Source organism: Peromyscus maniculatus, chromosome 6 (genome assembly GCF_049852395.1).
Source record: "Peromyscus maniculatus bairdii isolate BWxNUB_F1_BW_parent chromosome 6, HU_Pman_BW_mat_3.1, whole genome shotgun sequence".
Taxonomy (NCBI): domain Eukaryota; kingdom Metazoa; phylum Chordata; class Mammalia; order Rodentia; family Cricetidae; genus Peromyscus; species Peromyscus maniculatus.
The window spans coordinates 13127347-13142420 of NC_134857.1; the positions used below are offsets into that span (position 1 = coordinate 13127347).

A 15074-nucleotide genomic window follows, 5' to 3' on the forward strand; every position below is an offset into this window, starting at 1 on the left:
GACTGCTTTGAGTCCTGATAGACGCTACCAGATGCTTAGGTACTGGACCTGGGCTGTTAGGTAGGAGATCACAGACGTTTGAACACAAAATGTTTTTTCTTCCTTCTTCTTTTCTGTTGTGTGTTCAGGAGAGAAGGAAGAGCAGGAGAAAGGAGTATCAGAAATGTAGTCAGGGAGCATGTTCCAGGCCAGCCAGAGCTCTGTAGTGAGACCATGTCACAGTGAGAGAGACATAGGCATAGGCAGGAGGGAGAGAGAGACAGAGAGAGGCAGAGGCAGGAGGGGGAGAGACAGAGAGAGGCAGAGGCAGGAGAGAGAGAGAGACACAGAGAGGCAGAGGCAGGAGGGGGAGAGACAGAGAGAGGCAGAGGCAGGAGAGAGAGAGAGACACAGAGAGACAGAGGCAGGAGGGAGAGAGACACACACAGAGAGACAGAGGCAGGAAAGAGAGAGAGACAGAGAGAGGCAGAGGCGGGAGGGGGAGAGAGTGCAAACAGGATTTGGTAAGAGGGCAGGTCGAGGTCCTCAGCACAGTTGAGGAAGCTGGAGGAGCATGCCTCAGTGGTTCTTCTCTGTTCCCAGGAAGGAAGGCACTGTGCTCCTCTCTGGAGGGCCAGACCCACCTCTGTGTGTCTGCTGCTCCTGAGAAGCGGAAGCGTGTGTCCCCTTCCTCGGGTGACTCACCACAGTTCAGCAAAGTGTTCCCTTTTGGGGGAGGAGGAAATAAATTACTTTTCTAAAGGTATAAACTTACTAAATCACCAACTTTAATTTTTAACTATAGATTAGAAAGATAGAAATATTTAAATAACCAGTAAAAGGGTAAGAGAAAACATGTAGTCTAATTCTTAAAATCTTCAAAATCTCTTCCAAGTTTAATTTATTCCCAAATTTCGTTTTAAGATAAAGTGTGTAGTAAGACATCTGCCCTCCGTGGGGAAAGGTGACCATCCATCCTAAACGTGTCTGCAGAGGTAGGTCCTGCTCTGCCGTGTGCCCACATGGGCGCCTCCTTGACCTCCCCCCTCTCGCCCTTACCTATCCCTGCTCGAACAACTTAGAGAAGTTGCAGGCCGTTGCCGTTCCTCTGAAAGCAGGAGCCCAAAGAATGTAGTATAACATGCACACTGTCATCAAGACTCGCCGCCAAATGTGAACGTGAGGGGAGGCAGACACTGAGCACGCATGTTCAGTTCTGTTAGAAGGCTGTGACTCCCCTCCCTGCAGCTGGTGGCTCCTTTAGAATGTGGGTGTCGAAATCTAGGGAAGCGATCGCTCACCCAGTTGAGATGAGGGGTGCAGCCTAGCAGATACTGTTACGGTGACCGGGCTTCCACAGACATACTGCAGGGTTGATGGGGTGAGCTGAGCAGCGCTTTTCTTCCGTGAGAAGAGGAAAAGAGAGCAGAGATGGGATCTCAGGAATAGGAAGGTCTGAAGATGCCATGAACACAAGCCAGCTGGCTGGCAAGTCCAAGTCCTTTTCCTCGAGAGCGGCTTTCACCAGGAGTTTGTGGGGTGGGGGCAGCATCTGGGCCCTGCTCAGAAAATAGCTCCCCAGGGTGATGAACTGCCACCATTGGGCTAGAAGGGGGTAGGGATCATGGAACTTGGAAAGGGAAGAAGCCCAGGTTTGGAAGTGAAGCACCTCAAGGCTGGTCTTCTCCCAGTCTGCACTCCAAGACTGTCTCACATTCTAGTAAAGATTAACGCTGCCCTCGGATGAACTCAGAGTGAGCTGTAGAAACAAGCATGGGTGCCTGCCGCAGTTTATGAACGGAAGCAAGCCAGTGAACCCTGAAAGACAGCCTTTCTTTGGGACTCACAGGCACTGGCAGTGAAGTCAGGTCAGAACATGGCAGGGGTTATTTCAGTTCATGTCAAAGTAGGTCAATAGCCCAGTGGCCAGGTCTTCCTCACACTGACCAGGGCTGGGAGCCTGGCTCCTCTTGTTCATTTCTCCAGTTGGGATAAACTTGTCATTCAGTTTCTACCAGGGACAGCACAGAGCCTGTCTGCACGTCTGCTGCTCCAGACTGTGTGTGCTCAGAGGACCTGCTGCACCTAGCCGCCGAAGTCCCAGTGCTGCTGGGGACCCTCGTCTCCTCTGTGCACCACACCATGGAGCGCCCAGCAGTGGTGACTGGTCAGAACTAGGCCTGGTCACGGCTGTCCTGCTGCCCATGGTTGACCAGATTGTTGATGAGGACAGGGCTAAAATACCTAGGGATATTGCTCCTGAGAAGCGGAAGCATGTGTCCCCTTCCTCGAGTGACTCACCACAGTTCAGCAAAGTGTTCCCTTTTGGGGGAGGAGGAAATAAATTACTTTTCTAAAGGTATAAACTTACTAGATCACCAACTTTAATTTTTAACTATAGATTAGAAAGATAGAAGTATTTGAATAGGCAGTAAGGGGTAAGAGAAAAATGTACTCTAATTCTTAAAATCTTCAAAATCTCTGCCATGTATAGTTTGTCTTAAATTTCATTTTATTAAGGCCATCGTAGCAAAGAACTTTGCAATGGCTGACTTCAGTTGGGCGGGGGGGGGGGGGGGGGGGGGGGGGGACGGGGGGGGGGGTAGTTGCCTGGGCCAAGAAGGTTGAATGTTTGCTATGCAAGCGTAAGGATCTGAGTTCAACTCCCACAAACCACGTTAAAAACATGATGTCCCAGCCCCAAGGTAGGAGGCAGAGAGCTGAGCCAAGTCAGCGAGGTCTAGGCCCATTGAGAAACTGCCCTGAAAGGGGGTGGACAGAGCCTAGGATCAGCACCCAAGACTCTCCTCCAGCTCTGCACTCACACTCACTTCCAGATATGTGCACACACACACACACACACACACACACAATAAGTTTTCCAGGTAACACACATTGCAGCAATCCTGTGTCACTTCGAGTTTGTTAGAAGAGAAAACATGCCATAGGCTTCTCTCTCTCAGAATCCTATTAAATGTGAAAGCCATGATCTACACAGTGTGAACCCTCACTGACAGTGACAGCTTTTACGTATTTAATTTCTGATTTTAAAAAATCATAAGCGTTCATATTATCCTTCCTGTCAGTTCTTTGGAATCTCCCAGTCTTTTGTCTCAGACATTAGCTGGGGTTTTTTATCCTGTCTACAGCTGCCAACAGAAAACAGAATTTCATCCGTCGCTGTTACTAACCCACGATCTCCTGGTGTTGTGAACATCCCCAAGCCTCCTGTGTAGTTATGCGGGGGGAGGTCTGTTACAAACGTTATCGGGGTGTTGGCTCTCTTTTTTCTCTGCCCTTTCAATACTACTTACTGCATTTCTTACGCACCGTATGGAAGCCAGGCTGGTGACAGGCCAGCAAGATGCGTGTGTGTCCCTGCGTGGCTGGTCTCTCCTTCCTGACTTCTCTGGTGGCCCCTTTTGGAAGGGCAATAGCTTTTGTGAATGTCAGCTCCCCCCCCCCCCCCAGTTTTTAATGTGAATGTTTTCTTTTATTCCAACACTTCTCTGTTGTCTGAAATATTTTGATGGCCTGCCTGCTCTTGGATTTGCTTTATCCTCGGTGACTTCTAAAAAGCTTCGATTCTTTAACTCTGGAAAGCTTAATTACCTGATCAAACTCAACAAATATTGTATATTCCTAAGTCCTAGTTGCACGGTAGCACATCTCAGGGATTGTTATTAAAGAAAGCTTGGAGGCTGGAGAGGGACAACTCGGCCATGCAGCGCATGGCCTGCTGAAGACCTGCGTCCAGTGCCCACACCCACACCATGCCTCCCATCCTTGACTCCAGTCCCAGGAGATCTGACGCCCCCTTCTGTCCATAACAAGAACTGCACTCCCATGCACAAGCCCACCCTCACACACAAACACACATAATGTAAAGGGAAAAATAAATAAGAAGGAACATCTGAATACTATGTCTAAAGTCGCCGGGCTGCTGCTCTTCAAAGGCAGAGGGATGTTTCCATTCCCAGGTCCCATGTGAACACCTCAGCCACCTCTCCTTTCCATTTGAAAGGAGAATGCTACCTACCACTCCTCCTGATTTAAGTCATAGACAGTATGGCCTTTATATATTACAGCAAACTGCCTAGTAAGCAAAGACTGGCTTTTATTTACTGGCTACAGTTCTAAGTACCAGAAATGGATAATGGAGGCCGAGCAGAGAAAGGGAAAATGAGGCACTGAGGGGAAGCCAAGGTTTGGAACCGTTAACAGCCTCATTGGCGAGGCGTGCCTTTCTCACCCCGTTTACTCGGAGTTCAGGAAGGGAGGCAGAAGAAAGGCAGATCTGGTACTACTGAAATGAGTACAAACACACTGGATGAAACACTCATGCCGTGTAGTGAGGCCTTGGGCACAATCAGGCAAATAGATGCACAATTTTCTATGACTAAATCTACTACACCAACCTTAGCACTCAAGGTGACAGTCAGCAAAGGTCCAGCACACGATGACTTCGCTCAGTCACGATGGAAAATACTCCACTGTCTATCCTCCATCTGTCCATAGTTGGACCTGAATGTATTTTGAACCCTTGACAAAATGAACTTTGAATCTTAAGGGCCATCAGGGTTTCTGTCAGAGACAGCGCCGTCTTGCTTGGGAAGGAGCTGTGAGCAGTGTGGTTTCCACTGCTGAGTTTCAGCTGTCTGCTCTAGGCGTTTGATTTTGATTACATGTCACCTAGAATACATTCTCACAGTCTATGTTCGGAGCCTGCTTCCCAGAAGGAGATGCGTGAATTGGCCTAGAAGAAAACTGCCTGCTGCTTCATGCTATAGAAGTAATTTGAGAGTTTCAGAATATTCCTGGAGTCTCTGGACTCAGTGAGAATGTTAGATCTGTTGTGGATTTGTTAGTTATATGTGAGCTTGCATTGTTTTGTTTGAAACAGAATCTTCCTCTGTAGCCCTAGATAACCTCAAATTCAATATGTTTGGGGCCAGGCTGGCCCCAAATTTATGTAGATCTTCTTGCCTGTACCTCAAGAGGCTGGGATTGTATGTGAACACCACCATGCCAGACTAGTGCGTTTGCTTGTTTGTTTTCATGGGCAATTAGTAAGATAATAAGATATGCATTATGAATGAAAATATTGTTCTAGAAAAATCCTTATATGAATTTCTATGTCTCTGAACATGGCCCAATTTAAATGGTCTTTTTCCTTAAATGTGGTACTATGAGACCTCACTTGAGGACTCAACCTAGTAACTTAGGCTATAACCCAGCTACTCAGGAGGTTAGTGAGGGAGGGTCACAAGTTCAAGGCCAGCTTGAAAAACTATGGAGACCCTGTCTTAGAAGAACATGGAGTGTGGGGATTGGGAATGAGTCTGTGGTAGAACGTTTGCCTATGGTGTATAGAAACGGGTTCAGTTCCCAGGTCAAAAGACGGACGTCCTATGTGTCTTTCTTTTTACATAAAAGAACTTGTGTGGGGGCCTCCTTCCCTCTTGGTGTTGGCCTCAGTCTGAGAGGGGAAAGAGGCAGAAGGGGAGACAGAAAGCTTTGTATGCGGCCCATGAGCATGAACGGAGACAGCCCTCCGGGAGACGGATTTCAGTGAATCAGCTCAACTTAATTCCAGACTATAAGGAGCAAATAGGATTGGGGAGCCTGGGGACAGACTTCACTTACATTAGGTGGCACGCTCCTGTCGCAGGCTTTGTACGTGGCAGTGGGGTCCTGCAGCAGAGCCTCCTAGCACAAGTCTTCTAGCAGGGATCTGGGTCAAAGGTCAAGCCAAAGATGAGTCAGGAATCTGGTTTTAGAGGCAGGCATCTGGTTTAGAAACAACTTTCAGATAAGGTCAGTCCTCCAGGCCCAGGAGCATTCTCCAGATAAGGGCAGGGAGAGGGCAGGAAGCCCTGAGGGAGTTTCCATACTGTTGAGTTTAGAGAAAGAAGCCAGACTATGGGAGACCTCTAACCAGCCAGCAATGTATTCCAACAAACTTGACACATATTCATAAGAAACTTAGAATGACTACAGCGTGGGGAGGGGGCGTGGCATGGGGGCAGGAGGTGTACATAGTCTTTCAACCAGTGTTCCAAGCTCATCAGACACTGACGTTCAAGTCTATGCATAGTGGTCGAGCTCTTTTGGGAAGAAAACAGATGTGGACAGATGATTCAAAGGCTTGTGACCAGGATTTAGGGATCTGTAAACAAACAGCTCACTATCACTGTAATGTGTGTCAAGGGGTTTAGGCCACTGTGACAGAAGAGACAAGAAACACCTGCCTGGTGTTCAGCTGCAGGGACGGGTCCTTGGGGTGTGGGAGGACTCCTGAGAAAGGCCAGGCCCCTTCCAAGGTGGCGATCCTCGGCTCTGTCAGAAACTCACATGCTCTACTGGCCATGACCACCAACCCAAGTGAGGGAGACCTTAGCAGTCGCGGTCCTTATTGCCACATTGTCCTGTGTCTGAAAAGACCTTCTGATACTGTCAACTAAAACCCTGCGAGAAATGCAAGTCCGAAGAGCTCTGGGCCTGTGGCAGGTCTGAGTGGCTTCGGTGTCAGGGTGAGTCGTCCCTGTGGGTGCTCTGTGGTCAACATGGGCCCTCTCTGGATGCCCTTCCTGTTGTTAGTTCACCCAAACTAGAAATTTCAGCAGTTGTTTAAATATTTCTTCATTTTCTTATAGTCATTTGCTTTTTTAAATTACATCCATTTGGAAATGTCACAGCAAACCCCCATTTGTTTGTACAATAATTTTTAAAGTTTTTAAGTGAATGAGTCAACAAGTCTAATGATGATAATAAACAGGAAAATTAAGAGTGCAGTGTGCTGAGTGCCTCTCTGCTAGAGAATAATGCCGACTCGCCTCTGCTCTTCCAGGGAAAGAGAAACAGTGGCTTCAGACAGTGTTTCTTTGGGAACCAGAAGCACTGCAAGCTGACAAAACTCTGTCCAGCCATGGGCTACACGTTCAGGCTTGCTGCTCGGAATGACATCGGCACCAGGTATGGCGTCTCTTCTTCCGGCCCTTCAGCTTCAAGGCATGGTTCTGGCTGTCTCTCACATTGCCTGAAGGTTGGAGGAGGCCATTCTGAGGAGGGAGAAGGCCTCTGAGGTGACAGAGCGCTCTGACCTTACTCAGCCTCGGCTGTGTTGAGAGGCCCACTGGAGGTTCTGGGGACCAAGAGGAAGGTGGCAGTAGAGCGTTGTGAAGGAGGCCATGCTCTTGGGCGTCCGCCCAGACCAGCGCCCGCTCCTTGTTCTGTGTCACGTGGCAATGCGCCTGTCCTCCAGGCCTTTCCTTTTCATTTGTGTGACTGTCTCTGATACGAAGAAAATGCCGCAGAGAGACCATTGTCCTCAAGTCACAGCATCAGGGAAACAGGGCTGCCTGTCTGCAGGTGTCTCCAGGGTCACAGCATCAGGGGAAACCGGGCTGCCTGTCTGCAGGTGTCTCCAGGCTGCAGGAGGAGGGGAAGGGGGGGCCTAACCAAGGAGCCTGTTGATTAAGGGGCTTTGAAAAAAGACCATGTCTCAGTTCTTGCTGGGTAACTCTCGATCAAGGGAAAAGTCTTGTCATTTCCTGGCGGCACCTTAGACTAAGCGGTTAGCTGCCCAGCCTGGAGAACCCCTCTGTAACATCACAGACTTTTAGAACCGCTCCTGGTGCCTAAGAAGCAGTAGCTTCAGAGTTTTCTAACTAGAAAAGTTGGAGCGATACAGGATTCTATTGTTCAGGAATTTTTAAATGAGTTAGGAGCACCACAGACTTGGAAAACAGTTTGTAAAACTCATGATCCTGCAACAACATGACTTGTCTGTACACACATTCGTGTGAAGTCTTTTGGTAGCCGCTGCTCTTACCTTGATAAATGTGGTGCCGTGCTATATTTTTGAGGGAGATGAAATCAGAAGCCAGTTTTGTTACAGCTGGAGAGCCTTTGTGAAATGCAGGCAATGGGGGCACAGTGGAACAGTTGAGAGCTGCGGTGGGAAATGTCCTGTGTACAGGATCCTTTTCCACCACACACCAGTGGGGCTAGGTAGAGGCATACTATCCCACTTCTAAAATGCGGGCACTCCTGACATGGTCCTGATGGGAGGTGGTGTTCTCTACACTGGGAAGCATCCCCTGATGTCTCCTGTGTTCGTTCCTCTGCAGTGGATACAGCCAGGAGGTGGTGTGCTATGCACTGGGAAACATCTCACTGATGTCTCCTCTGTTCATTCCTCTGCAGTGGATACAGCCAGGAGGTGGTGTGCTATACACTGGGAAGCATCTCACTGATGTCTCCTCTGTTCATTCCTCTGCAGTGGATACAGCCAGGAGGTGGTGTGCTATACACTGGGTAACATCCCACAGATGCCTTCAGCACCCAGGCTCGTCCGAGCTGGCGTCACCTGGATCACACTGCAATGGAACAGACCAGAAGGCTGCTCACCTGAGGAAGTGATTACCTACACCCTGGACATCCAGGAGGATGAAAATGTGAGTCGTGCGGCCTCTGGATCTACAGAGCATCATGGCACTTTCCTACCCAAAGTCAAGGCCACTCTGTTTCTACCACGGCCATCATTGCTGTGCACGTCAAAGTGCCCTTCTGCAGCTCAGCAAATGGCTTCTGGTCCTTTCAGCTGGACTCATCCCATGACCCCAGATATAATCAACAGAAAATCTTTTCAAACTTTCCTTCAAAATTATCCAGAAATCTAGCAAATGTTCACCGTCTCCACAGCTAAGAAGGCCTCCTAGGCACAGCCTTCCCCTTGCCTTGGGCGACCGCAGAGGCCCCTCAGCTGGGCCCCAGCAGCATCCTTGTGTTCTTTGATCGCTGTCCAGAGCACAGCCACCCGGCCACCCTCTTGCAGAGGGGCCACAGCTCTCCTGTCCTGATGCCCACCCCACTGGCCCTGTGTGCTTGGGTTTTGTCTCTGCCCTTGTTACTTTCCCGCTGTGCCCTGGCGTTGTGGACTTGTGTTTCCTGTGTCTTCCTGCAGGGAGCTCACTTCCCTGGTTTCCTTTGGGTCTCTTCTCACAGCTCAGCAAATATCCTCCTAGGACAGCCTTGCCTGACCACTCTGGAACGTCTCTGTTGTGTAGAACTCTGTGCAGTGGTAGACACATCCCATAGTTTATGTAGGACGTGTGGCTGTGAGCATTTGAAAGATGGCTATGACCAAAGCAGCTGTACTTTTAATTGTATTGAGTTTGAATCCCAAGAGCCACATGTGGCTACTGTACTTGGTCAACCCCTTCTGCTGTGGCGGCATCTCAGGAGCTCCAGCAGCCTGCCTCTTGCCTTCGTATGCCTTCTCAGCCCACAACACCATGTGGCGTGCATGCCTGCTGTGTGTGTAGGGTTTTATTTTTTCGATTGCCTTCTTTAGGTGACATGTAAGTGTCTTGTGGACCAGGTTCTGTATGCCTTTTCGCAAGGCTGATTCTCTTGAGCCGGAAGGGATCCTGATACACAGAAGTTGCCTGGGAGGGAGGACAGAGGGAGAGAGGATGGAGAACACTATGGAAGGAATTCAGTGTATTCACCTACAGCAGTAAGGTCTACCCTTAAAGGAGAATGTCCTTCCCCACCCAAGCTGTGCTTTCTCCCTTAGCCAGAAGAGAGCGCTCTAGCTCAGGAACCTTGCCTGCCTGCTATTGCACAGTGTTTGCAATGTCAGCCTCCCAATCAACAGGCTTTTCTCAGGACAAATTAATTGTTAAATGAAAATATTTCAAGCACTTACTGCTCTGTCATACACAGTTGGCCAGAGCCAGGCTACACTGCCGGGTGACAGATGAGACCTGAATTTAGAAAGCTGTCCATGGCACGGTGGACTCTGATGCTCCGTTAACAGTGGCTGCCAGCCTCCAGGCTCACTGGTGGAGATAGGAAGCCACAGTAAAAAGCTCTGGGTTCTTTGGAATTTGAGGCCCCGATGTTATGATTCTGATGACTCTTTCTGGCTTTGCCTTTTCAGGATAACCATTTCCACCCAAAGTACAGTGGAGAAGATCTAACCTGTACTGTGAAAAATCTCAAAAGAAGCACGCAGTACAAATTCAGGGTGAGTCTTACTGCCTGGGTGCGAACACTGACTGTATAGTGTTTCTCCACTTCCGTTTCCAGTGCAGTCTGCCGGCCAGAAAGGGACTGAAATGGACAGCACCTTCAGAGTAGCACACACACACCTCCTAGCACCCACCATATTTAAATTTGAAAGTCTGGTTTCTAGACAGAAAACCGCGCGAGAAGATGCTGTTACAGCGAGGGCGGTGTCCAGCCGGGAGGCCCCTGACCTGCGGCTGTGTGTCCCTGCCCTTCCTGGCGATTGCTGCCTCCCTGTGCCGCTTGTCCTCAAATGCCCTGGCTGTCCAGTGCCCTCTGCTCGCTCTGTGCCTGTTGTTTCTCTCCCTTTTCCAACCCCTTCCGCAGCTTAGGCCAGGGGTTCTCAACCTTCCTGATGCCGCGACCCCTTAACACGGTTCCACATGCTGTGCTGACCCCAACCATAAAATTATTTCATTGCTACTTCATAGCTGTAATTTTGCTACTGTTATGAATCGGAATGTAAACGTGTGATATGCAGGATATCTGATGTGACCTACAGGTTGAGAACTGCCACCACTAATGTCCGCATAGTGATCTGGGAAGGCTGCTCTGTGTCGCTCATGAGTGCCTCCTCCTATCCCACAGCATCCTGTGTTGGCCCTGTGCATGGCACCCTTCTTCCTCATATACCCTGAGGTTTCCCCTCCCATCTCTAATTTTAGGGCTAAGTAATTTAATTTGGCATGTAGTCACTCCAGTATTTGTTAAATTATCAAGCAGAATGTTGTGACTGACTATTTGAGGAATATAATTGTTTTTGGTATGCTAAAAATACCAATGTTGGCTCCCAGAGCATAGCTGTACTGCTGACATTCTCCACCAGGTGGCACTGTCTGACTCTTCCATAACTAAGTTTTTGTCGGGTTTATCCATGTTTTCTTTTCATCAGAGCACAGAAGGGTGGGAACAAACTGATTTTATATATGCTGCCACTACAGCCTCCTCTTCCTCCTCCTTTATTAAACATGGCCTTACTCTGTATTCCAGAATTGCCTGGAACTTGCTACGTAGCCTAGAATGGTTTCAAATTGACAGTTATCTTGCCTCCACCTCCCACATGCTAGGATTACAGGCGTGTACCATTAACCTAGGCTTGTATTTCCTCTTGTAAGGACATACAAATATCTTTAGCTAAAACCTACCTTATAGTTTTATTTTTAATTGTTAATAACCAAATTATAAGCAAAATAAGTGATCACAAACACTTAAATCATCGGTCTGAAGAAAGAAAACATGAATGGATGGATGGTTGGATGTATCAGAGTCTATGTATCTGACCTTGCAATGTTACAAAGACACTACTGACTTAATTGTAGCCTGTAACTTGGGTGTGCTCTCTTCTCATGGCTGCGTTCCAGCTGACTGCCTCTAACATGGAAGGGAGAAGCTGCCCGAGCGAGGTCCTGGTGTGCACAACCAGCCCTGACAGACCTGGACCCCCGACCAGACCCCTCCTTAAAGGGCCCGTCACGTCTCATGGCTTCAGTGTCAAGTGGGGTACGTACTCTTCTGCTCTGACAGCGACTGCTGTTCCCTTGTGACTCATTTTAACTTCAGTAGTGACAAATCAAACACAGAGACATAATACCATGTGTGAGGGCGTCATGCATGTGTTATACGTGTGTGAGAAGCATGCTGAGGTCTGGAGAAAGCAATGGTTCTAATGTATGGCCAGACTTTAGGGGACTGACTCTCTAAATGAACAATTTTAAGAATATTTAATTTGTTCCATAATTTTCTTATATTACAGTTTTCCTCCTTATTTAAATGCATTGTTGATTTGAGTCTCAGGATTCATGATTAGATAATTCATTCTTTAATGACTCACCTTGAAAATTTTATTAGAAAAATATTTTTCAATTAATACTGAGATTTCAAATTTAGGTATGTAGTTTTTTTTAACTTGCAAAGTGTTACAATAAAATAGGAAGAATTCTGTTTTTTTGTTGTTTGTTATGTGACCACCACCCTGAGCTTCAGGATTTTTCACTTGGTCTGAGATAACCTGGGAGGACATTGAAGTTCATCTCTACAGTGTGGGTCATTTCAGGGAGATGCATATTACTGCATGGTTGTAACATTTGTGATTATATGTAAAGTGGTTAAGACATGTGTTTTGCACTAATGTCATGTAAGAATATGCATAAATAGAAAGTGAAAGGCAAAACAGAAAAATTTAGAGTTCTAAAGGTACTGTATGTGGGGTGCAGTTTAATGCAGAGACCATCACCAGAGACCAAGCTCAGGCATACTATTTTGAGTTACCAAAGAACTCTGAGGCCCGCTTTCCCTGGATGACAGGTATGGTTAAGAGAAAGTGGGGGATTCTGGGCTGCTTGTGGTTCCTTTCTCTGAGGAGCCTGTCCCCCTGAGCTCTCCCCTTGTTCACCTCAGCACTGTGCTGGGTTTGTCCTTATCATTATTGTTGCGAATGATGTTATGGAAGTAAGTGTGAGTAAAGCAAAGGCCTGGGTAGTGAGCTTCCTCAGTCCGTGTGAGTGAAGTCAAGACCTTGGAAAGTCTCCCCTGCGACCAAGGATATAGAGGTGGCAGGCTGCTGACAGACATGAATTCTTCACAGTTTGGCAAAATTATTCTGCCTCACATTCTCATACTCCAAAAAAAAAAAGCTCTTGCAGCAGAGACTGTGAGCATTTATCCAGGGTGACAGAGGGGACCCTGGTAATTGACAGAGTCTCCTCCCCACACTGCCTGGTGCACATGGTGATCACAGCTCTGGGGCTGGACTGGTTCCCTGGGTGGGGATAGAATGTTCCCTTGGTAGAAGGTGTGACGGAGTGAATGTATTCCATTCCAACATTTTATTCATTTTGTCAATACCTTTTTTTTTTCTCTCCCCTTCTCATTTTTCAAAAGAATCTAATTGCTCATAAAATATATGAAGTAAAAATAATAAAACAAGATCAATATCTGAACATTTCAGCTTTGCATAAAAATCACCAATTCTTAAAGAGCCACTTCAGAATTCTCCGGAATAAAGTCGTGTTTATGGAAATCATCCCACTTGTCAAGTTGCATACATGTTTCACTAAATAAATGCCAACTCTTACCTTCCATTCTAAATTTCAACAACCTCAAATAGAAGCCTGATAGAACTCAGTTTCTTGACACTGAGGAGCCATTGTGTTGGGGACTCATACCTGTAATCACAGTACTGGGGTGGGGTGTTGAGGCAGGAGAATTGCTGAAGCTTTGAGGCCAGCCTGAAATATGAGATGCTGTTTCAAGAAAAAAAATCAAGGGGCAGGGGTCATGAAAACAATGAACCGTGCCCTTTGGTCCGTCCGGACTGAAGGCCACATAGTGGTGAGTTCTGCTGTTCTCTGTGAGGATGATTCCCAGTACCACCCTGTCCTCTCCTGACTAACAATGTTTGCCTACTCTCCAGATGCTCCAAAGGACAGCGGTGGCTCAGAAATCCTAAAGTATCTGCTGGAAATCACAGATGGAACTTCAGAAGGTGACACTTTAGGAACTTTTGTACAGTGCATTCACACCCTGAGTTCTTGGCCTGATGTGGTCAGAGCTTCACAGTAGCAGCAGCAGGCAGCCATTGGTTCTCATGAGAGAGCTAGCAGTGTGGTCAGGCCATGCCAAGCATTGGCATATCCATCTACATGCCTGCCTATCTATCTATCTATCTATCTATCTATCTATCTATCTATCTATCTATCCATCATCCATCCATCCATCCATCCATCATCTATCCATCTATCCACTTACCTACCTAGCTATCATCTCCCCTCCCTCCCTCCCTCCCTCCTTGTCACTAGAGTTTGGTCTTGAGTTTGTTTTTCTTTCAAGCACCCTACCTCAGCAAACCCCCTACACCAAACTGTACCCCTGAGTACAGTTTTCTCTTTCAGACACCACAGTTCATTCTGTTTGAAGTTCCCGTTTTTGACATGTTAGAGGTTTTTGTTTTTGTTTTTCTATGTCAATTATGAAACTACAGGGTAAATAAATTTGAGGCTTTCTCCCCTAACCTGCCACACTTGTGGACACTGTGGGCAGGGTCAGGAGCAGTCGACCTGTCCAGGGGCAGGACGTCATGTGACCTGCGATCGGTCAGACTGTCATGACGTTTGGTCTCCATTGTGACTGGAGTTAGAGCTCTCATCAGTAGTCTCACTACAAGGACTGAAGTAGGGCCATGGGGCTTGTCACCAGGTCACGTGACCTGACTTCAGTCCCTGGAACCCCTGTCAAAGTGGATAGAGAACCAGCTTCACAGAGTCGTCCTCCTACACCCCATGTGTGCTCCCCACCGCACACGTGCGCCCCACCGCACACCACACACATGCGCCCCCCACCCCCGCACACGTGCGCCCCACCGCACACCACACACATGTGCTCCCCACCCCCACACACGTGCGCCCCCCTCCCCCCCCCCCCCCCCCCCCCCGCACACGGTAACTTTAGTGGGACAGTGTAAGAAGTGAAAATCTAATTTAGAGTCCCTAGAAATGCTCTTGCCTTTCTTTCCGATAAAACTCACTGGGCGCCAATAGGAAAAGAGTTGTCAGAACTTTAAAACGGCCTAATAAGGCTGCTGTCATCGTTAGTCTTTTTAAAGGATGCATGCCTATGACAAAAGAGAGAACCCCGAGTCACTGGGAACAAGTGATTCTCTTTGCTTTTGTTCTGAATGCCACAACCGCCTGGAGCTGTTGTTGTTTTTAAGCCTGTCAAGTACCATTTTAAGCTGAAAATAGAGTTCTTGGAGATGGGCACAGCTGTTCTTAACATGAAATCAGTTTCTGTACTCAAGAGCTTACTTAGTGCTTACATTAAGACTGAGGGAGACGTCAGGGCCTGACAGGACTTATTGAGAAAGTGTGAGTCTGCTTTCCTCTGTCCTGGCTCCCTCGGGTACTGAGTCAGTGCAAGAGTGGGTGCTGTTTTACGTTAGCATCAGCAGCTGGCCAGTGCCTGGGGGTGAGTAATAGAATCTCTTCATTTGTCCTTGTTCCAGCTGTCCCTCAGTGCAGGGT

The 15074-nt window shown here is 47.9% G+C and overlaps 1 protein-coding gene across 9 annotated transcripts in view; it reads left to right on the forward strand.

The window, feature by feature from the left end:
- The window catches only part of Fndc3b (fibronectin type III domain containing 3B), a 305735-nt gene that overhangs the window by 246172 nt on the left and 44489 nt on the right, over nt 1–15074 (forward strand). For all 9 annotated transcript variants that reach the window (XM_076573956.1, XM_076573957.1, XM_076573959.1 and 6 more), the window contains 5 exons: nt 6830–6954; nt 8264–8438; nt 9929–10015; nt 11418–11556; nt 13469–13540. In XM_076573956.1, coding sequence (XP_076430071.1) covers nt 6830–6954; nt 8264–8438; nt 9929–10015; nt 11418–11556; nt 13469–13540 — 598 coding nt within the window. The remainder of the gene's footprint in view (nt 1–6829; nt 6955–8263; nt 8439–9928; nt 10016–11417; nt 11557–13468; nt 13541–15074) is intronic.